Consider the following 24,523-nt stretch of genomic DNA (forward strand, 5'->3'; position numbering starts at 1 on the left):
AAATCCCACACAGACTTTCCAGTGAGCCAGAGTCCTGTCCTCCCACAGGCCATTGCTCCGGGCAGGATACTGAATCCTTTGCTTCCTTGTTGTTTCATTCACTTCCCTCTTTGTTACCCTCGGTAACCTTTGCTCCCATCTTTCTTTCTAGCCCATCTTCAGCTGTGAGCCCAAGATTGTTCCTTTTTAATTGTTGCTCCTAGTCAGTTGGTGCTGCTTAATGCTTAGAGCACACACCCACCCTACACACATGCACACAAACTAGCACAAGATCACTTATACTCCTGGAGTGGAGATTCGTGGAGTTTTGAAAACATGATAAGTTGTTTTATTGCTGAGACATTAGATAAAGTTGTTCTCATTATACTGAGTGTATCGGAAATGGTATAGCAACCCCAGCATCTAGCACACAGCTCTTGGTTACTGGTCGAGATAGAAGATGAGATTATCAGTAAGATAAGGAGTAGTGGTCTTTCTGTTACTGGTGGGAGAGAGCGTTGTGTGAATGGGGAGGTCTCAGCTTGGATTCCCCATGAAAAGATACATAGGGATCCCTGCTCAGAATAAAGACAGCCAGAAGGAAAGTAGCAAGTACAAAGCAGTTCATTAAGGTGAAAGGACACTCTCAAGGTGGGAGAGCGGACAAGTTCCAGGAGGTGGAACCAGCCCCTAGGTTGTTTTGGGATTGGGTATTACTGGGTTTTTCTGGGACAAGCAGTGTGGTGGGTGGTCTCTAGTGGAGGCTGCTTCCAATCTTTTGGGAGACTCCTCCCACAGGTTGGGAGGGGGAGTGTTTGACCCTGCGAGGTTTGTACCAGAACCATCAAGGTAGCTTTTCTCCATTGGCCATTGGGCATTGGGCGGGGCTATACCCACAATTCAGATACATTATAATGAGTTTAGGGGTTACCCTGGGGCAGAGGTGGAAGAGGGGAGTACTGTGTTCTGTACCCATGGCTCTTGATCTGTCAGTCCCAGGGTCTTAGAAGCCACAAGGTCAGGATGTTGTGCCCCCCCCTTTTAATGTGTCACCTGTTTATCACTGTATCACTGTCCTTGCCTCCAGCTCCTGTCTCTATCATTCTCCCCTCAAGGCCTTGGGACTCTGCCTCCCAGCATTCCTCCCACTGCTCAGTCTAGCTTCTACCTAACTTTTGCATGACCCTACCCCTTTCCCTCCCAAACCCACTTTGTCTTCCACCACACTTGAGGCCTGTGGGCTTTACTCACAGCTGTGAGACCTCCTCTGTGTTTTCTATCATCGTCAAATAAGGACATTTGTTTTCAAATGACCACTAAAGTGCTGGGATTATAGTTCTTTAAATTAGCAAAAAACCACAAAAACTTACTTAGGAGGCAGGGGGAGTCTATTCTTCTCACTTTAAAGCTGATACAGAATTACTGAATTTTACGTTAAATATTAGCAGCTGATATTAGCAGCTAAATATTAGCTGAGTCTCTGCCACACTGATCAGCTTTTAGGCCACAATGCTAAACTGCTGCCTATTCCCCTGGGTCATGCCTTATGGAAATTGCGTCTCCTAACTGTTCCCAGCAGTCCCTGGTATTGGATATTGTTGTGGGGGATGAAGACCTGCCTTTGAAATACTGCCGCTTAGTCATGTTACTTACTGTACAAAATACCCTAATTTCGATGTCAGTGTAAGCTCTAGTCAGCATCTGTCCACGTTTGCATTATTTTCTCTATTCAGTGACATTACAAATGGGGAATTACAGATAATTACCATGTGTTAGTGCTCTGCTTTTTTCTTCCCCTTCATTTAAAATGGCTTATTAAGATCAATTAAGAGGGAATGTCTGACAATGGAGGGCTGTTTTTCACAGGCAGGAACTATTTATCCTGGTTAGATGCTTTAATGGCTTTGGGGATAGCTAATCTTTATCTAGAGAATCAGAATTGACAAAAGCAAGCAAACCAAGCCAGGACAGCCTGTGTAGGAGATGACACTCCTGTCTCTCTATCTGCCAGGACACAGCTTCTGCCAGATTATTTATTTATTTATTTATTATCTATTTATTTATTTATTTATTTATTTATCTATCTACCTATCTATCTATCTACCTATCTACCTATCTACCTGGGTTTTACCTAGTAGGGAATTGGGCAAAGTGAAGTCAAAGGGAAGCAGAATTTGATATTCTATCACAATTTTCCTGTGCCAGTTTCTGGGAATCATTTTAGTGTTTTGGTAGGGATGTTGGAAAAACTGAAAATGAAAACAGTCATATTGTGATGTTTAATCTCTGACCACAGAGTGTCCATGGCTTTTTTTGTTTGCTCATTGAAAAAGATATGAGAAATACAGAAGCAGCCCAATTCTCCACAAAAAAGTCCTCAGTTTTCCCCATCCTACTCTTTGAGGAAGACCTTTCTGCTCCATTCATACGCATTTATAAAAGATCATGCTCTTTGAAGGGCTGGACCAAAGCCAAGAGAGGAAGGAAAGCTTTCTTCAAATAGTGAGTAATTTTTGCAGGATGGGAGTGTAAGAAATAGGGTGGCAACCAAGCAGTTGGGGTTCTTTAAACCTAAAACTAAAAGACATTAGGGTAACTGAAAGTTGTACCTCGATTATAATTTTTTGGTTTTGCTAGTTATGTGAAACCTACATTGTGAAAACAAAGTCATCTCAGATCTGTAGTTTAGTCTTCATTTTATAGATGGAGAAACTGAGGTTCAGAGATATGAAGTGACTTGTTCAGGGTCTCAGTGGCCACTTGGGATCTCTGACCCTTTTAGGGTCTCTGTCTCTAACCTGTGGCTCTTCCCCCATCCCTGTTGGGTCTGCTTCAGTGACTGCAGCACAGACCTCTCAGGAGGAAGCTTGTATGGTTATTATGGAAAAGCTATGCTGTGTAAGTCTTTTAGGAGGGTGAGTGCTGGGGTGGCTTGCCAGATACTGAGTATCTGGGTTTAGAAATGCATAAATGCTTTGAATAAAAATGGGTTGAGATATTAGAAATGGAATGCGGAGGGTGCTTGGGAAAAGGGAGAGGCAGTCCTGGGGTGGGGGAGGCTGGATGAAGAGAGGTAGAAAGATAGAGAAGCGCCCAGCACTTCTACCTGACCCCAAAAAGCTTTAATAAAATGACAAAGTTCACGAGAGGTTAGGGTTCTTGGTTTTCTTTGGAAGCCAGCAGTGGAACTGAGTATTGTTAAGATTGACATAGACTGGAGCAAGGTAGTGTAGTCCAGGCCCAGCAAACATATAGGTACCTGGATATGAGATGATGTTACATGGTGGGCCTGGCATGGAAGTCCCATTGCAAGCATAGTAGTATAGCTGGGGAGAGAGATATATATATGTATATCTATCTATCTATCTATCTATCTATCTATCAGATATATATATCTGGTATAGCTAGGGCTACCTAGGAAGTCGCCATTGGGCCATTTCCCCAAAACCTAGTCCCTAGGTATTAGAACTTGGTTTTGTTTTGTATGGATTTAGGGAATCTGGCTTCCTTGGGCAAGACCACTGGGTGGTGATGGTCACCTGGGGAGGATGCAGTTCTGCAGGCTAGAAACAAGCTGCCTTCCCAGCACCCCAGGCTTTACCTTGACCTCAGGCTGCTTCCTACAGTCAGACACTTGGGGAGCCCAAAGGCCTTTTTAGTAAGGCCAATTCATGCCAAGTTATATGAGGCCTGTGTCAGGAGGGTATGTAGCATCTCTGGACTCTTTCTTCTTTATTCTTCTTTAGTTCTCCTTAATAATTAAAATTTTCTGTGAGTGCTTCAGTCAGAACCAGTTAAACCAAGAGGAACCAAGACAAGTCTTTGGTCCACTCAAGCCAGAGGATTAAGCCAGAAGTGGTGTCCCATAGTATGTAGTTACACAGAAAGAGTGTGTCAAAGAATGAAGCCCAGAGCTCAGTTGTGCTCAGATGCCTCCATTTGGAGAAGGACATAAGATGGTGTAGTGGTTGAAAGCATGAGCTCTGAAACCAGAATTTCTGGGTTTGATCTTGGCTTGGCCACTCACTAGCTATATGATCTTGGGCAAGTCATATCACCCTTATCTGTTAAAAAAAAAAAAAAAGGATTAATAGGACCTAGTGCATAGGGTTGAGATTAATTAAATATAGAGAAAGCACTTAGAATAGCTTTGCTGTTCTTTCTTACCCTAAGCCTTGGGATTTCTAGGTTCAGTGTTCCCATGAGGGAAGTTTTACTCACAAAGAAAAAAATTAACATGCAGCAGTATAAAGAAGGAAGGAGAAAGTGAGAGAAGTCAGACTTCAGATTATTATCTCCTCTGTGTTCTCTCTATTATGAATTACCTTCCTGACTCTGTGCTTCGTCTCTGTTTTCCTGCCCTCTGTCTATAGTCCAGCTCCATTTAGTACTCTGTAAGGCAGCTTAGTAACAGGTTATTTTGGAAATTTAGCAGCTTAAAATAGCAGTAAAAAATTACTGTTTTGCACAGTTCTTGTGGGTCAGGAAGCCAGGAGCAGCTTTACCAGGTGGTTCTGGCTTTAAGATCATTGGCAGGGTTGTAGTCAAGGTGTGCACCAGGGCTCCAGTCACCCAAAGGCCCTGCCGGGAGTGAAGGATCCCCTTTCATGGTGACTCCTTCGCTTGGTGGCAGCTCGGTGCTGGCTGTTGGCAGGAGGCCTCAGGTCCTCGCCATGTGGACCTCTCCATAAGTTGGCTTGAGTGTCCTCAGAGCACGGCAGCTGGGTTTCCCCAAAGCAAGTGATCTGTAAGAGAGAATGCCATGCAGAAGCCCTCCTTGTCTATGACCTAGTCTTGGAGGTCGGACACCATCGTTTCCATAATAGTTTAACAGTCACGTGTCAGCTCCGTGCAGCATGAGGAGGGACCACACAAGGGCATGAAAATCAGGAGGTGAGGCTCAGGGGAACCATTTTGAAGGCTACCACACCCCTTCTCTCTGCTTTCATCTCTTTATCAGCCACCCAAAATTTCTTTCTAAGGCTGCCCCTGTTCCCTCAATAGGTTTCTGTCCATTTGCCCTTTCGAGGGCCACAAAAGTCTCTCTCCGTATCAATTTTATTGCTTTGTTCTCCTCCCAATCCTTTTGTTCTCCTGACCGATCACCCCCTGCCCATTCTTTTCTCTCCCCTTCAAATTCTAGAATCCCACCACCAGTGATGTTTTCTTCTTAATCCTCATCTTCCTCTTGACCTCAGCCCATGATCTCCTGTTTCCTCTGCCAAGCCCCTCAGAGTCCCTTCGATCTAGCTGATAACTTTCCCTGTGGGAATATTTTCTGTGCTTAAATCACAGCATTTTCTTTGGGACAGATAGGCAATAAAGAGTACTAAATGTGTCATCAGCTGCCAGATGGATGAAGAAAGCATTTCCCTGGAATTTAATTCATCATCCCTGTCCCAGTTTAGAACTTTCAAGGCTGTAGTAACTTAAGGCTTCCGAGTCAGGGGCACATCTGTGGACACTGAGGGATAAAATGTCTCCCGTTTTGATGCTGAAGTGTATGCCCAGAGGCTGTCTACTGTGAGTATTCTTGTTGGTTGAAAGAAGAAAGAAAAAAAAGTACATTTGGAACACTGTCCAACATCTTGAGATTATAAACTGTCTGATGTGCTGATATTTTATCTGATGATGTCTCCTGGGTCTGCTGGTGGTGAAAGATTTTCCAGATTTGTGAAGTGTGATGAAAGGGCTGGTAGTATCTCATACTGATTGGCAGAGCTAAAATGCAACTCTTTGACCTTCTGAACTTCAAAACTTCTTTTCGAAGCTGTGAAATGTAAATCCACAGTAGCCGCTGACCTTAGACGTTTTGGCTTTTCCCTGGAGCTTTGGTTTTTCTCTGGTATTTAAAGCTAGTTAATAATCCTCAGTACTGAGAGACTGACTACTTTTATACTCTTTTTATTACCCCAGAAATGCCAGGTGGTGACTTCATCTCCTCACATAATTGATTTTGTTGACAGAAACAAAAACAAAAGAAGGACTAAGCAGTTTTGAAGACTTCAGGGGCCTAACAAAATAAATCATCATTATGAATCTCAGACGCTGTTTGAGGACAGTGATTTGCACATTGTGGTTGCTCAGTAAATAGAGGCATTTGGTGGGTCAGTGGCTCAGTGGGGCTGAAGCCCACCTTCATGGGGCTGGAGGGAGAGTTTGCCAAGCTAATCAGTGTATAAATAGGATCAAATATACAAATAAGATCAATTGTAAGAACTTTATTTGAATATAAGCAACTCATGTGTTAATCTTAAATGCTCCCTTATTCATGAAAATGGCCCATTAGAAATTCTTCCTGGTAGTATATTGAAGATAATTGGATGGAATTAAGACTTAGAAGTTGTAGTGAATTAGCTTGCGCCGGTGACTGACGGTGTAACATCCATGGTTTGGACTGAAGAGGTAGGCACCTCTCCTAGTACCCGGGCATCCTAGAAGTTGATGGTACCTCACAGTGAAAGCATGCAGACATTTTTTGCAGGTAGGCCTGGTTATACCACCTGTCTGTTGCTCAGAATCCAGTAAGCCAACACTTTGTCTGAAAGGCTCACTTACAAGGATATGCAGAGATTCTGTGCTGGTTTTGGTGGACCATGTAGTCAGTCCGCTGAGGTGGCAGCGATACTCAGGAACAGAAAGGCACAAATCAACAGGTTCCACAAGCCTCTCTCGTAGACTGTTGAGTTGGCTCGTGCAGGCCGCGGCTTCTGTTTACCCAGATAATTCACTCTTTACCACTATTCACCAATCACAAATACCAAGCACCACTAATTTAGCCAAATGAAAGCAAGCCTAAAGTTTGGCTACAGATAAGAATACTTTTTGTATGTTACCAAGCTTTAGGTGCTGACTCAGATTAATTGTTCTCATATGTCATTACTAATAGTGAGTATTTCAGAGTAAGTTATCACAAATCCAATGTAAAAGTGGTGAAGATTTCTGTTTTTATTTTGATTTCTTTTTAATTTTTTTTAATCCATATATAAACATAGTGTTATATTAGTTTCAGGCATACAATATAATGATTGAACAATTCTGTCCTCAGTGCTCATCACAATAAGTGTACTCTTAATCTCCTTCACCTTTTTGCACCCCCTGCCACCTCCCCTCTGGCAACCACCAGTTTGTTCTCTATATTTAAGAGTGTGTTTTTTGTCTCTTTTTGTTTTATTTCTTAAATTCCACATATAAGTGAAATCATATAGTGTGTCTTTCTCTGACTAATTTCTCTTAGCATTATACCCTCTAGATCTGTCCATATTGTTGCAAATGGCAAGATTTCATTCTTTTCTATGACTGAATAATATTCCATTGTGTGTATATATATATACACACCACATCTTCTTTATCCATTCATTACATACTTGGATTGCTTCCATATCTTGGCTATAGTAAATAATGCTGCAGTAAACATAGGGGTGCATATCTCTTTTCAGAAAATTTAGTGTTTTCATTTTCTTTGGGTAAATACCCGGTAATGGAATTACTGGATCATGGGGTAATTCTATTTTTAATTTTTTGAGAACCTCCACACTGTTTTCCACAGTGGCTGCAGCAGCTTGCATTCCCACCAACACTGCATGAGGATCCCTTTTTCTCCATATCCATAGTAACACTTGTTTCTGGTGTTTGTGATTTTTAGCCATTCTGACAGGTGTGTGGTGACACCTCATTTGGTATTGATTTGCATTTCCCTGATGATGAGTGACATTGAACATCTTTTCTTGTGTCTGTTGGCCATCTGTGTATCTTCTTTGGATGATTTCTGCTTTTAAATGCATTTCTGATTTAGCATTTATCATAATTCATACTGGCTTTCCCTTTTAATTAATGGAATTGATATTTTTAAATATTTTTTTAAAACCCACAAAAATGGGGCACCTGGGTGGCTCAGTCGTTAAGCATCTGCCTTTGGCTCAGGTCGTGATCCCAGGGTCCTGGGATCGAGCCCTACATCGGGCTCCCTGCTCAGCGGGAGGCCTACTTCTCCCTCTCCCACTCCCCCTGCTTGTGTTCCCTCTCTCGCTGTGTCTCTCTCTGTCAAATAAATAAATAAAATCTTAAAAAAAAAACAACCCACAAAAATGATAATGGAAGCAAATCTATTTATAGATAATATCTAGTAATACGTCCTTAAAAAAATCTTCAATATACTTCAGAGGTCATCTTTTTAAAGAAAAAAATTTTTCTTAAGCTCTATTTATGTGAGGAAAGGCTGTGGATTTGTTTATCAATTTGTACATTATTTGACTAAATTACAGGGCTATGACTATAGTGCTGTAATCTGAAAGCATGTTCTAAATATACCACAATGAGTATTTTGATGAGTGGGTCTCATACTGGGTATCATCCCTACATTAATTTTTTTATTTTTTTATTTTTTATTTTTTTTAAAGATTTTATTTATTTATTTGAGAGAGAGAATGAGAGACAGAGAGCACGAGAGGGAAGAGGGTCAGAGGGAGAAGCAGACCCCCCCGCCGAGCAGGGAGCCCGATGCGGGACTCGATCCCGGGACTCCAGGATCATGACCTGAGCCGAAGGCAGTCGCCTAACCAACTGAGCCACCCAGGTGCCCCATCCCTACATTAATTTAATAGCCTTGGAAGACTTCTCTTTTTGTCTTCTTAGAGGAGGGGACAGTGTGAGAATAGCCAAATAGCTCCTGGGCTCTGGAGTCAAACCTGGGTTTAGAATCTGACTCCACACATTTGCTGTGGTGTTTGGGCAAGTTATAACCTCTCTGAGCTTTGGTTTCTTTATGGATTAATGGAGATTATGATAATACCTAATTCCTAAGATCTGGAGTATTCATTTTAGGACTTGCCACAAAGTAGGCATTCAGTTAACTGTAATTAGTATCTTCTTTCCTTTTCTTACAAAGAGAAAGTTGTTCTTGGCTAGAGATAACTTGTAATGGTTAGATTGTTGGACGAGTGACAAAGAGAACTTAAGGTAGCTGAAGAATTACAGTTGCTGCCAGAAACTTCCTCCACAGAGGTTCTCAACCTTGGCCGCACATTGTATCACCTGTGGAGCTTAAAAAAAAAGTAGTGGTACCCAGGCCCTACCCCAGGGATTCTTTACTCTGGGGTGCAGTCTAGCAATAGAAGCTTTCAGATCATCCCAGGTGATCCTAATGTATAGTCAAGGCCAGGGAACTGCTGCTTTATAGCAACAACCATACCCTGAGGGTTATTCTGTCCTAGAGTTTTCTTGTAGAACAAGAGTTTGCTTGCTGGCCAAATCTGGCCCATAGCCTGATTTTCTTTTTTTTTCTTTTTTAAATTTTCTGTTATGTTAATCACCATACATTATATCTTTAGTTTTTGTTGTAGTGTTCCATGATTCATTGTTTGTGCACAACACCCAGTGCTCCATGCAGAACGTGCCCTCTTTAATACCCATCACCAGCCTAACTCATCTTCCCACCCCCTCCCCTCTAGAACCCTCAGTTTGTTTCTCAGAGTCCATCGTCTCTCATGGTTTGTCTCCCCCTCCGATTTCCCCACCTTCATTCTTCCCCTCCTGCTCTTCTTCCTTCCTTCCTTCCTTCCTTCCTCTTTTCTTCTTCTTCTTTTCTTCTTCTTCTTTTTTAAACATATATTGCATTATTTGTTTCAGAGGTACAGATCTGTGATTCAACAGTCTTGCACAATTCACAGCACTCACCATAGCACATACCCTCCCCAATGTCTATCACCCAGCCACCCCATCCCTTCTACCCCCCACCACTCCAGCAACCCTCAGTTTGTTTCCTGAGATTAAGAATTCCTCATATCAGTGAGGTCATATGATACATGTCTTTCTCTGATTGACTTATTTCGCTCAGCATAACACCCTCCAGTTCCATCCATGTCATTGCAAATGGCAAGATTTCATTCTTTCTGATGGCTGCATAATATTCCATTGTGTATATATATATACCATGTCTTCTTTATCCATTCATCTGTTATGGACATCTTGGCTCTTTCCACAGTTTGGCTATTGTGGACATTGCTGCTATAAACATCGGGGTGCACGTACCCCTTCGGATCCCTACATTTTTATCTTTGGGGTAAATACCCAGTAGTGCAATTCATAGCCTGATTTTCTAAATTAAGTTTTATTGGAACACAGCCACACTCATCCATTTACATGTGCTCTGTGACTGCTTCCATTCTACAATAGCAGAGCTGAGTAACTGTGATACAGACCATACCACAAAGCCTAAAATATTACTCTCTAGCCTTTTGCAGAACATATTTTTGACCCTGCAGTAGGCCATTTAAAAATTGAATCATAGTGCCATTTTCCAAGATGCATCAAGAAAGTCCGCTCACTACACAAGAATATCTCCTAGATTCTGTTCAAGTGCTTCCTTTTATGAAGAGTCAGAATGAAGTAGTGTCCAGCACTATACCCAGAAGTCAATAGTAATATGCTTTAATGCATTGATATAGTCATTTTCATTTTTCTTGGAGAATTGCCTATTTTTGAATACAACTTCACATTTTCAGTGTAGTACCTAACATTTCTCTTTAAATTTTAAGTTTTGTAGAAATTGTAATACTCTACTTATCAAAGAAATTTAATGGAGGGCACTCTGACTTGACTTCTTGGCTAAAAATGTAGAAAGCTGGAATGTTGCTCATTATCAGCCATGATTGAGTACATAGTATTTACCTAGCCAGCCATGAAGGCCTTTTTAAATGATGCTAGCAGTTGAGAACATGTTATAGCTTTTTCTGCTCTATTTTCAAGTCTTTTAAAAAAGTTTTTAGCAGAAGTGAACAAAACAGAAACAGACTCATAAATGCAGAGAACACACTGGTGGTTGCAGAGGGGAGGGGGGGTGAGTAAAGGGGATTAAGAGGTGAAGTATAAGCTAGGGAATACAGTCAATAATATTGTAATAGCTCTGTATGATAACAGATGGTGACTATACTTATTGGACTGAGCATTTTATAATGTATATAATGTCCAGTCACTATGTTGTATACCTGAAGCTAATGTAATACTGCATGTCAACTGTACTTCAATTAAAAGAAAGAAAATAAATACAAATATATAAATATAAACACATATATCTCTCTCAAGTGCTTAAACTAGTGCTGTTCAATAGAACATTCTGAGATGATGGAAATGGTCTGTATCTGCATTGTACAATATAGTAGTCACCAGACCAACAGGGCAATTAGACACCTGAAATGTGGCTAGTGCAGCTGAGGAACTGAATTTTCTTTAAAAAAAAAAATGTTCTTAGCAGAAGCAGGTTCTTGTGCCTTTCCTTTCCTTGGTTACTCAAAAAATGGAGCTGCTGCTGCTACCAGAGGAACAGGGGAGCAGGTAGATGGGGGCAGCAGTGCCGGGTCACATAACATTCTCAGCAATATCTCTAGCCCTTTCCATCACCTTCCCTCCTTGACCAGTCAGGACCTCATTAGGAAATTTGCCCCCCTCTTCTCCCCACCCCGAAACATAATCACATCTTTTTGAACCAGTTAGTAATTATGGAAGATAATCTTGAAAGAGCCCAGATGCTGCCATCCATTTATGCTTTATTGAGGAGGATCTTGCAAACATGCAGCATCTAGGCATTTTCTTTGTGCTGTCTCAGCATCGTAGTTGCTGATGGAAGCATGAACGCTCATTAGCATTTTAAGAGATTTTAATAAAAATTGTTAGTTTGACAATGGACATGGGACAGGTTTAATCAGGAATACCATATTTTAATCTCTGGTGCTAATTCAATCCTTGCTTCAATAAGAGAATAATTCTCTGACCAGGAACAGGGAAATGTAGAAACTGTGCCTGGGAAACAGTGAGAATTTTGTAGTCCTAGCTTTATCCCCTGCGTTTTCATTGCTCTTTGTCTGCATGTTTCTCAGGGCACTGGGAATGCTTTGCTTTATATTTCACAATAGACACTTCACATTTGCCAGGGACCTGTCCAGGGATCTTGGTGAATACCCAGCTTTTCTCGGACCTTTGGAGCACCAAGTTTCATTACTGGGAGGTCAAGTGAACTTAATCACTGGCTAGCGCGGATTCCTGCCTTAGCAACATGGCTCCCTCTCACGGGTCATCAGAGTCCTTTGTACCATCAGAACCCTAAAGACCATTTCTTGGAATGTAGAGGTTGCTCGGAAAGGTTTTACGCGTGCACGTATGTCTCCTCATAAGACTGTAAACTTCTGGGCGGTAGCGATCATCGTGTTTCTTCATCTTTATATCCTCTAACAGCCCAGCATCGGTTATTGCTGAGGGAGGAAGGGAGAACTGTTCCTGCCTCAACTCATGTCCCTGTCTGTTCAGCTGCACTGTCATGAAATGATTCTCCTTCATGTTTTCAAATAAAGGAACATTATTTGGATAGGTAATTAGATAGGTCACTCCTGTTAACTCTTTATAGGTCTTTGGTTTTGTTTTTTTGTTTTGTTTTGTTTTGTTTTTTGGTAAATGCTTGAGGTTCCATACTTTAAAAAAAAAAATTCAATTTGGGAGTTTTGAAGAAAGCTTTTCTTGCCATCATTAGTTTGCTAAGAAAGCTGCACTTCCTGGTGATTTAGTGACACGTTTGTCAGGTACACGTGAAAGTAGCTTTTCAGTTGGCCCCCACCATGTGCCACATCCTTCCCTGAGGCTCAGGCTTCAGCCCGGGTCCTGCTCTCTTTTAGTTGCCAGGGAACCGGTTCCCACACCTCCTCTGTCTCCTGGTCTCTTTCCTTGCTGCCTGTGAATCCCAGCACACACTGTGCTTGTAATTGCTGGGCTGTACAGGGAGTCGGGATAGGTCGGAGTTGGGGTTTAATCAAAGCAGACATTGGGAAAGTTACAGTGGTTCCCAGGAACTCAATTAGTAGATTACTCCGAGGAGTCACCCATCCATGTGAAAATGTATATGGAGGTAAAAATGCCTTCATTTTAGTCCCTTCCAAGACTTCCTTCTTAGAGAGCCCTTGAGTTAGACAGAACACATCAGCCTGCAGTCAATTAAAGTTTACTCAAATTAGCTCAAGAAAGGGACTTGTGAAAAGAATGTTACCTGCTTCCAGGAGAGCTAAGCAAGCAGGCCTGGGGGAGGGCAGGGACAAAGGCAGGTCTTAGGGCGTCAGCAGTGGGCCTGCGTACTGGACATTTCCCTAGGTTCTGAGTGTTGAGAAGAGAGAAGGTCCCTGCCCAGCACCCTGACTCAGCCAGCTGCGGCTGGAGGGTGTGGGGCTGCCCCGTTCTGGGCTGTGAAATTTAGACATGCAGGTAAGCTGGTCACTATCCACTGTTGTTTCCAGGTATTACAGTCTACCTCCCCCATCACTGGAATCTAGGGGTGAGCAGTGATCAAAAGGGATCTTTCCATTTATTTTTTGAGATAGAACTTTCTCCAGGATGACATTTTTCCTGTCTTTATTCCATTAAGAACTTGGCTGGTATGAATTTAATTTGGATCTCTTATTCCCATGACTGGCAATTTTCAGTCTAGGAAGGGTTAGATTAGAAGAGGAACAGATTTGAAATGAATTATTTAGAAAAAGATCTCCTATAGCCATTGTACTCAACAATTCGAAAACATTTCTCAGCCATTGGACTCAAGGCTTTATGCTAGATGTTTTAAGAAAAGTATACTAATAACTAATACTGAGTTAGTGTTACATGTCAGTTTACATGTAGGAGCTAATTTTAATTTTCTTGCACATCTTTCAACTAGGTAGGTCTTGTGACTATCCCTATATTCAGAGCAGAAAATTAAGACTTGGGAAGTTTAAGCAACTTAAATATATATATATATTGAGGGGCACCTGGGTGGCTCAGTTGGTTAAGTGTCCGACTTTTGATTTCAGCTCAGGTCATGATCTCAGGGTCCTGAGATGGAGTGCCACATCAGACTCCACGTCTGGGTGTGGAGCCTGCTTAGGATTCTCTCTCTCTCTCCCCCTGCCCCAGCTCAAGCTCTCTATTTCTCTCTAAAATAAATAAAATCTTTTAAAAAAATCTTGAGTTAATGTATAAAATTCATGAAAAAAAAAAAGGCAGTGGGAAACAAATTGGACAGGCAGGTAGTAAGACAAATGATGGGGTTATTGTGTTGGTCACAAAGACCCACTGAAGTTTTGGATCCTAGGGGTCATATCAGAACTATCCTTAGAGAAGTTTCCTGGCAATCCTGTGTGGATTGGCTGAGACAGAGAGTAACCAAGGAAGCCTTTGATGAGGCACTAGGAGAAGCCGAAGGAGGACCAGGGTGGTAGCTGTGGAAACAGAACTGACTGGAGAACCTTGTAGTTTTCTGTCAGGCTTCCCTTGAAGTCCCCTCTCTGGGCCTGGGTTTTAAACAAACTAGCTTTTAAACATTTGAGCATAGACTACAGCTGATTTTGGAATTGCCTTTAGTTTCTGCAGCAAAGAAATAGAACAAAACAAAAAAGCTAAATTTTGAAACACTGCCTGTGAGAAACAAAATGATTGAACTCTGAGGAGTCAGTGGGTAGTATTGTCATCCAGTTAAGGGTGGCCTGAAAGGGACCCTACACACACACCCACATTGCTACACAGTTTTTCTCCATGTCAGAGTGAAGGAGACAAAACCTGTGAGAAGCATGTTTGCCACTCAGGACAGGGGCCGATTTGTTGTCTCTCAGAACTGCTTTTCCTTGGCCTCGCGTTCCTAAGAGGACACGCTGCTGCTGGTCTTACTGTCCACATGTCCACACAAGGTGGTTACATGGGATCTGAGAAAACAGACCAATTTTTAATGCCTCCTATTCTTGAGGCTTGTATCGCATTCCAGAAGAACTTCTGGATGATCCTGTTTGAAGCATTGTGTATAAGTATTGGGCTTTCCTGGGTTTTGAACCGGACTCGTTATCTGTGAGGTTCTTACTTCATCCAGAGGAAGAGAGTAGACCCAGTGTCTCCAACTTGTGAACACTCTGGGACGGGTGTCTCCCTGGCTTGGCTCTGTCATGTATGCCTTTAATCAGCAAGTATGAATTCAGTGTTGTGTGTACCAGGCACTGTGCTGCATACGGGAGATGCAGTGATGAATAAGGCACAATTATTATGGGACTTGGGTACCAGGATAGTTTGGGCATAGAGGCAAGCAGATAAGTTCACCAATACAAAAAATGTTGAAGAGGCTTCTCAGTATTTGGTAAGTCCTTTTACCTTGGAAGCTTCTGAAAGGAATAATTAAAAAAAGAAAAGGGGAAAGAAAGACAATTATAGTTCAAAGAGAAAAGTTTGAGTTCAAAAGCCTAAGAGCCCTTAGGGATAAATAAAAAATTCCCTAAGCAGACATAATAATAAACCTGTTATGAATAATAGTCATGAGTTTTTCAATTCTTTTAAAAATTAGGGATATTTTTGGATTAGACTGGGAACTTCAGCCCTATTGAGTTAGAACCTATCTTTTAGTTTTATCTTTTATTTCCCTCTCGTTCCTAGTAGTTAAAGTCTTTAAAATGGTTAGGAGGAATTCTTGCTGTCAAGTAAGAAGTAAAGAAGAGGGTCAAGCCAGGGCTGCACTCTGGATCTGGAATCCACAGGAGAGTGTGGAAGGTGATTCAGTCCTAGGCATGAAGCTAAGTTCTGAGAAGGGCTCCCCCTTTGCAGGGACTCCCTGAGGTCCGCCACAGGGTCGCTGTGGGATCTGGGGACTCCGTACCCACATTTCTTGGAATTACCTAGAGTTCTAAACCTTATATGCCACTAATAAGTCCCTTGTTCCGCTCTGGTGCCATGATAGTTTCCTTTACTTTATTCCATTGAGGTCAAGAGTAAAACAGTATCAAACAGAGCAATACACTGGCAATTTCCTGATACCCAATCTGATTTGAAAATACTTTAAGGAAGAAATGTGTTAATGATATAGGGAAGAGATAGGGAGAAAGAGGTGCCTCCTCTCTTTTTGTAACATCATACTTTTGTACAATATAAGCATTTTCTATTCTTTAAGGATTAGCTAGCTGAAGATTTGTAAATTTTTCCCGATAAATAACGGTCACTCTCCTCTTTCAGCAGATTTCTGCACACGGCAGATCTTCTTCCAATGTAAATGGTGGACCTGAACTTGGTCGTTGCATGAGTCCTGAAGGTAGTCCTCAATCTGATGATTACTTTTATAAAGGAAGTCATCCATGTGAACTTGGTGGCCACCCAAAACCCACTTGTGCTAAATTATGATCTTCCTCAATAGGGATGTAATCATGTCACCGATTAGCCTAATGAGCCTTGGTGAGGTCACTTCAGGATATATAAAATATCCTTGTTTTTAATTAAGCTAACCCAATTTCAGATTTTACACTTGGGCTTCCTTTATTTTTCCTTAGTGGCAGTCTGCTCACAAGTCTTACATGTAGACTTTCCTTTCTCTCAATTAGGTAGCAAAGGTGTGTTTCTTCATTGGATGTCTGCTATGTGCTGGGCCCTGGGGATACATTGTAAAAAGTAGTCCTTTTAACCACTTCCTTCTCCTGCCTCTCCCCTGCCCTTCCCCTTTTTGAGAGGACTTTGAGCCAGGAGTTAGCCTTAACAGGTATCCCACAGCTGGGTAGAATTTTCTCTACTAGAAAATCTTGAGGAGAAATCTTGAAAATTTTTAAGATCGAATCCCCACCATCATCCCCTTTTCCTTCCTCGAGAGTTAACAAGTTTACAAAGCTTAGGTTAAATTTTCTTTTACTTATTTCAGCTGATATTTCAGGGATATGTTAGGGTTATTGATTATGTTGGTTTCAGATTTCACAACAAGGTCAAAAGGAAATTGGTGATTCAGGTTTTCAGGTGTTCTCTTCAGAAACTATGGTTAGAAATTTTCTTATGGTTCACCATAGATTTAGAAATCAATTGCATTGCAATTTATTATTTTACAGAAATGTAGGAATCAAGGTGAAATGCTGATGTGTTTGCTAGACTTTGCATTTATCCTTTTGTGCAGGTGTGAATGGAAACAGGTGTTCTGAATCATCAACTCTTCTTGAGAAATACAAAATCGGGAAGGTTATTGGTGATGGGAATTTTGCAGTAGTCAAAGAGTGCATGGACAGGTGAGTGGATGGTGAGGATAATCATTTGTTTACCTACATTTCTCCCCTGGAGTTTATTCTTACTAAGCTGAATGAAAGAACAAAAGGCCTTCCTGGGAGGTCTCTTTTTCCCCCTTCCTGAAAAAGTCTAAGGGTAGGTAGGACCAGCTGTTTTGTAAGCCCACAGGCAGTTTGACCTGGAAAAAATAGGTATAGGCACAGAGTATAAACTTGCTTTGTACGCAGTTGGGCTGAGAGATTTATCAGGTCTCATCCATGAGCCAGAGAGGAATAGGAAAGAATAAGATTCATTAAAAAAAAAAAAAAATCTCCTATAGCACTTACCTGTGTCAGGCATGTTCTCGATGCTGTGCTTGTATTATTAACCCCTTTAAGCCCCACAGTAACCCTCTCAATTAATACTTAATTGTAAATACTAGGAGTTCAGATATATGAGCTCTGACTCTATTCAGATCAGGGTCAGCCAACTTTTGCCTATATTAAAATTATATTTTTGCTTATTCAACTTTATGTTGTTTAAGGTCCTAAATTCTCAAGTGGTAAGAAATCCATTCTTTTAAATTCCAGGCCTTTTGTAAACAATATACAAACTGGAAAAGACTCAGGTTAGAGCTTTTGTGTTTATAGGTCAATACCCTACTTGTTTTAAGTGGTAATTTTTATTATTGGTGGGGAGTTTTCCAGAAAGCTTTTCCATTTTGCCGCATCTCCAGTGAAGCTTTGGTGCTCCTTGTAGAGGACACTGCCCTGTCCCCTGAGTCCTTTTACTTAGCTCTGGTGCACAGTTTGCCACCCAAGTAACAAATTAAGCATCTAAGATACGATCTCTACAGACTCATTAGAAATCTGAGTCAGGGTTTGTTTTATGTTATGCGGAAGCAATTTAAATGAAAGTTGCTCTTCTAAGGTCAGCTTCCACAGTGTGTGCTGTGACCATGTGGCAAAAGCAGTTGCACTTGAGAGAACTAATGTATTCCCAGAATACTGCAGTGTTTTTTGTTGAACAGTTTTCCTAGCTAAACAATACTTTTTGGCATGTTCAGATTAAATTGTGTTAAAGGTGATTAAACGTTAACAACCTCAACATTTTTTTTTTTTTTTTAAAGATTATTTATTTATTTATTTGAGAGAGAATGAGAGAGAGCAAGCACATGAGAGGGGGGAGGGTCAGAGGGAGAAGCAGACTCCCTGCCGAGCAGGGAGCCCGATGCGGGACTCGATCCAGGGACTCCAGGATCATGACCTGAGCCGAAGGCAGTCGCTTAACCAACTGAGCCACCCAGGCGCCTAACAACCTCAACATTTGTATGTCCAAGTAAATGATCTCTTTCCTACCAGATACAGGCATTTAAGGGTGTGGCTAAAATGGCACCAGCTGGAGTTTTGGCTGAGAAAGAGATATTGAAAGCCTAGGGCCTTTTAGTCATTAGTAGATTAACGTAAAGATATATTGATCATAGAAAAATTTTAGTTATTTTGATTAATTTTTCTTAATTTTATTCTGCCTCCTAAGAGAACTCTTTTGAGATTTAAGTATGGAAAAAATTTCTTGTCCAGCTTTGATACAACAGAGTTTTAAATACTTTTAATATGTGAATTATTTAATATTATAATTATTAACATCATAAAATGAGAATGACAGTGTGGCTTTGGATTTTTTCATTTCTTTTTTTGGGTACCTTTCTCCCTGACCCCACTCACTATCATCCCTAATGTACAGAGGAGGAAGGTAGTACTTCTCTGTTGAACTGTTTTCCTATTCTAAAAGATATTTAGAAGAATATCTTCATTTCCTTTAGTAGAGGAAATCGGGAATGATTGTATCTTTGTGTCTTTAAATTGCCTTTCTCTGATTATTTCATAGGTCCACTGGAAAGGAGTTTGCCCTGAAGATTATAGACAAAGCCAAATGTTGTGGAAAGGTACAGTATAAGAAACTGAGAAACCTTGGTGAGATGTTTACTGCGGTGAAGGAATTTAAGTGGGCATTGACAAGGCCTTAATAGGAATAGACCATTGATAATAATAGGGGAAACACTATCAACATGTTTTTTTTTTCCTTGTCATTTTTCACTTTAATCCTAAAATAATAAATTGACTTGATCCGGTCCTAGCTATAGAAAATATAAGTTCTCTTCTTTGGGAGATGCCTATATGAAAACTCAGCAATGCTCAAAAGATCTATCATGAACTGTGATGAGTCTAAGACTTCACCTTACTTTCCAACTAACTAGTTAGCCTTCTTGCTTTATGGATGCTGGCTGAAGACACAGGATTGCTGGGTCAGAGACAAAAGACTTTTATAACTTGTGGCACAGCAGGTAGCATTGGTTCTCTTAGCTCCCAAGTCCCACGGAAGTGATGCAGAGGGGCCCAGCCGGTTGCTATACACAGAATAGGTTTAGATCACAGCTGAGGATCCTCAAGCTTAGTAAACCCCCAGTCTTATGAGGGGGCTGCTAGCAAACCTGTCCAAACTTTGCCCCAGAGGAAAACTATTTTTATGATAATGGTCAGGAAACCAATCTGTCCTCTACCCTTGAGGGAGACCCTATCTCTATGATCTCTATGTTACAAATACCCTTGGGAAGATAGTTTGTAACAAAAGCTGATAGAAGATGTGTAGAAACACCATGAAGAATTGCCCCTCCCCCCCATGAACTTTTTTTCTTCTGTCCCAGTCTCAGGCTGATCTGGGAAAGATCAAATGATGAAGTGCTGCTGGAGTATTGATATGTTAACTATGTTTGAAAAGATAATAGCTCGGATGACAAAGACCTTTTTTAAATTACTTTCTGTTAGCATAGCAGTTAAGAAAGCAGGCTCAAGAACTCCTAGGTGGCTAGTCTGAATTAAAGTGTAGATTAGAATACATAGTAGATTTTTGTAGACAGTACGAAAAAACAGTGTGGTACCTCATTAATTTCTTTTTTGTTTGATTGCATTTTGAAGTGATAATATTTTGGATATATTGGGTTATGTAAGTTATTAGTGTTATCTGCATCTTTTTACATTTCTTAATGTGGGCATCAGAAAATTTAGATTTCTATATGTAGATCACATTCTATTTCTGTTGAACCGTGCTGTTCTAGTGCCAGAGGGTATGAAGTTTTAGTCTTGGTTCTGCTTCTTTTTGCTGTGCTACCTTGGAAAAGTTACTTAACCCCTCTGTGTTTCTGTTTCTCCCTCTAAAGTGTGGTTGTTAATAATATCTAAGACACAAGGTTATTGTGAGGATTAACTGAATTAAGGTATGGAAAACATGTAGAGAAATACCAGTATATAAGATTTTAGCACATGTTAACTGTTAACATTATTAATATGCCACAGAAATTCAGAATGTATAATTAATTAAGATTTAAAGTGATAGTCATGATTTTATATTAATGGAACTCCTAAAGTGGCCTTCATTGGAAATTTACAAAACTATGTATTTTTAACAGAAAACTTAAAATATTATTATTATGTTGAAGTTTGAGAAATGCAAAAGGCAAATTTGTCATATGTTTTTTTTTTTAACCACACTGTGACAGCTAATGAAGCAGAGACTGTACAAAATGCCCCCCTTTTCTTTGAATAAGTAAGGTTTTCCTACAGTTAATATTCTTTAAATAAAATGTGTGCTTTTACTTATTGTTCTAACAATATTATTAAATTTTTAACTACAAAGACTTTTCCTCATATGTAAGTAAGTGTTGCTCTTTCTGGTATTGTGGAATTTAAGCAGAATGTGTCATAATTTTGGGAGCCAAGTTCTAAGCAACTGTAATAAAGTATTTTTATCAAAAAAGTAAAAAAAAAAATTGCTATGGTAGGGATATTGTTTACCTGATTAAATTTTAAGCAGCTGTTTTAGTAGTTGAAAAAAGTTCTTTATGTGCAAAAATATGTCTGGTACACTAAATGCTGAGGCAAATGATTAGGTCACTTTAAACATTTGGATCTGTTTTTCCTTGTCATTGAATGTCATCCTGTTTTTATAATTCATGATCATATGCTTATTTCCATCCTCACATTTTGCTTATCTGAGCAACTATTTCTACTTTGACTGTATAAAATTATAATTTAAAAACTTGGTTTGTTCCAAATAAGTTGATTTCCCCATTGACTTTTATTTTTGAAAAAATTGGTATAGAGAATTTCTTTTTTAAGACAAAATCAAGGGGGAGGCATAGTGGAATCAGCTACTATTCTGGGGTGTTGTTGGTTACCTCTGTTTTGTGGGTTGTACACAGAAACTAAATTACTAAAATGTATCATCTCTCCAGGCTTGGACATAGAGGAATTTTGCACATTACCTTTAATAACTTGCTAAACAAGATACACCAGTTTCACTGATCAACAGAGATTCAGATTAAATAGCTTCCCAAAAGTCACACAGAGGCAGAGCAGGGATTGGAATTTTGTGCTCATTGATTATGTAGCCTGTACATTAGCCAGTCTGCCACGTTCCCTGTTCAAGTTCAATTTATTCATTTGTTCATGTAATAAGAACCTGGAGAAAAAAATCTCAACCTTTTCTGGCCTTCTGTTTGCTTTTCTGTCATATACATATACATTATCAGATTAATTGACTCATTTACCTAAAATTTGATGTGTGTGCAAGAAACTGTGCTAGGAATAGGGCAGTCTCACATATAAATTAATACCAGTTCTGCAGAGAATATATGGGAGTTTGGAGGAAGCACATGAGTGAAGTAGGTGATCAGAGAAGATGCCATGAGTAAGCATTTGAGCTGAAACTCTAGCAGTGGTTAGGACCTCAATAGGCAGCAATGAAAGAAAAGCCTTCCAGGGGCCTAGCACAGCCTGAGCAAAGGCCCAGAGGATGGAAAGCATGTTAGGTGCCTCTGAGTAGGAGATCATTACAAGATTTGCCGTGGGGCCAGATTTATGGAGGCTGTTGAGAAGGCTGTGGTGTTTGTAAATTTAAGAATTCTTCCATTGCATGGAGCACTGGGTGTTATACGCAAGCAATGAATCATGAAACACTACATCAAAAACTAATGATAGACTGTATGGTGACTAACATAGCATAAAAAAAAAAATTCTTCTTCTGTATCTAATATTCTAAACAGTGTTCATTCTAAATGATTATTTATTAAATTTGCATAGTGTACGAAGCTCTGAGCTCTCTGTTACGGTGCTTCGAAGTGGTCTGCCCTTCTCTTCCCACAGTTACGCATTTATCACCTCCATGTAATGGGCCCAAGCACAACACAAATCCAAATGTATATTGTATTTGTTTCCTGAGGCTGTTGGAATAAATTACTACAAACTTGGTGGCTTATAACAGCAGGAATTTATTCTCTCACAGTTCTAGAGGCCAGAAGTCTGAAATCCATACTCCCTCCGGAGCTCTAGGGGAGAATCTGTTCTTTGACTCTGAGTAGCTTTGGTGGCTGATGGCATTCCTTGGCTTACGGCCACATCCCTCCAATCTTGGCCTCTGTCCTCACATCACTCTCCTCTGTGTGTTTATTTTTCCTCTTCTGTCTGTGAAATCTCCTTCTGCCTCCATTCATAAGGACAGTTGTGATGGCACCCAGATAATCCAGGGTTATCTCCTCATTGCAGAATCGTTAACCACATCTGCAAAGACCCTTTCTCCAAATAAGGTAATATTTACAAGTTCCAGGGGTTAGGCCTTGATATCTTTGGGTGGCCGTTATTCAATCCGCTACATACATCTTACTACAGAAATCATATGGGGTGATTTGTACATTTTCTCCCTCTGATTGGGGAGCAATACTCACTAAGCAATGTGGAATCCAGCTGGAAAGCCACTGTTGGCCAAGAGCAATGCATGCTGTCTTTATTCACTCACTCATACACTTCAGAACCAACTGTGCTGGTTGCTGGAGAGCGAGGTAAACAGAAGCCTTCAGACAGCAGGGTGAGAGCAGTGATTGAAGCAAGAACAGGGGGCACAGAGAGAAGGAAGGGTGCCTAACCCAGCCACGACTGAGCAGGGGAGGCTATTTAGAGGAGGTGAGGTCCAATCTAGACCTGAGGAACACAGAGGAGTCCCCCAAGGAATGTGTGTGTTGTGGGGGGGCGGGGGTTCCAGACAGAGAAAACCTGTACAAACACCTGGAGGCCCAGGCAAGAGATTGACAATAGGGATAGAAGTGAATGGGTGGATTCAGAGGCTGTTGAGAAGGTGGACCTGGCAGGAGCTGGGGACTGATGGGCTGTAGTGGAGGATGAGGGAGGGGCTGGGAGAACACTGTCTGCTTTGGGCAGCCAGGTTGATTTAGCCGGACAGAAGGCACAGGAGGAAAGGCTGCTTTGTGGGGCTGGGGCCATTAGAGACAAGATGATTAGTTTTGTTTGGGAGAGTTGTTTATTCCCTAATCCATCTCTCTCTCTCTCTCTCTCTCTCTCATTAAAAACCACCATGGCCAAAGATAAGGTGGTATCTTTTGCCAAGTTAGCAGTTTTCTTTGTATTTACTCTCACTCAGAACCCTGGAACACTGCCACGAAATGATTCATATGTAAATTATTTGGAGTTAGAGTCCTGAATCACTTAACAGGAATAATGGTAGATGGCTGAATAATGTAAATTCACGGCAGTTTGAGAGAAAAGTGACGCTTGTACTGTATTGAGAGAGATTTTTTCCTGGCAAATGTAATCTAGAGAGTGTTTTTACGTATTGGGCACAGTGATTCCACAGGGGTTGCCTAAGAAATCGGAGATGACATTTGTAAAGATTTTTATGGGCTACTTTTGTTTTGCCTCTGATGATGATCAGTTTAAAAAGCGGGTTGTTCCTTCCGACACAGTTTTACAGGCACAGTCAGAGGTTGGGGGACAAAGGCTACCATCTCCCACATTCCAGCAGAAACTCACTGAGTGAGTAGAACCCTGGCCTTCGTGGAGGAGAGCCCAGGGCTGAGCTAATGAGCCGTGGTGGGCGGCATGCGGCAGCACTCGCTCAGTATTTCAGAGGTAGCGCTGCTGGTGGTCCTGGGGGAAGTTCCACAATCAGAAAGTTCCCAGAAGACTTTCTCTTGAGCCTTTCTTGAAAAAGATAACTTTTGAGAGGTGTTGTCTCCCTAGGTGGTAGACATCTTATTTTAACAGGGATTTGAGAGAGCTCCTGGGGTACTGGTGATGGGGATGACTTTACATGTGTCACTCTCAATTAGCATCCCTACCAGAGCCCCTGAATAGAGGGAAATGTACAGACTCCTCCAACTTCGGAGACAATAGGGAGGAAGGGGGGGGTGTACTGAAGTGATAGATCCATTTAGCTTTAAAATAAAACGCCTTTCTTACTGCAGTGGTAGTAACTCCTGTTGTCTTGGCTTCACTCATGCATTTGCTCGCCTTTACGTGTTTGCAAAAGTACATCTAACTCTGCCTGTTAGTGTGATAAAGGGCAGACTTGGCACAGATGATCCAGAGGCCTCGAAGTAAGTGAACCAATGTGGAGTGTTTGCTGAGTCTTTGTCCCTGTGGCCAAAAGGAGTTGGCTGTCAAGCTGCTTCTCTTGGGAGGGACCAGGGCAC

At 41.0% G+C, this 24,523-nt stretch overlaps 1 protein-coding gene across 8 annotated transcripts in view; it reads left to right on the forward strand.

Moving 5' to 3' along the window:
- DCLK2 (doublecortin like kinase 2) overlaps nt 1–24,523 on the forward strand; it is a 148,477-nt gene that overhangs the window by 96,619 nt on the left and 27,335 nt on the right. For 5 of the 8 annotated variants that reach the window (XR_013446514.1, XM_078069302.1, XM_078069298.1 and 2 more), the window contains 3 exons: nt 15,979–16,054; nt 16,898–17,006; nt 18,871–18,928. Coding sequence is in view for 6 of the 8 variants with exons in the window: in XM_078069302.1 (XP_077925428.1) it covers nt 15,979–16,054; nt 16,898–17,006; nt 18,871–18,928 (243 nt within the window). In the remaining 2 variants the exon portion in view is untranslated. The remainder of the gene's footprint in view (nt 1–15,978; nt 16,055–16,897; nt 17,007–18,870; nt 18,929–24,523) is intronic. The other 3 variants (XR_013446515.1, XM_078069299.1, XM_078069301.1) reach the window with 1 other exon arrangement.

This window comes from Halichoerus grypus, chromosome 3, assembly GCF_964656455.1.
Source record: "Halichoerus grypus chromosome 3, mHalGry1.hap1.1, whole genome shotgun sequence".
Taxonomy (NCBI): domain Eukaryota; kingdom Metazoa; phylum Chordata; class Mammalia; order Carnivora; family Phocidae; genus Halichoerus; species Halichoerus grypus.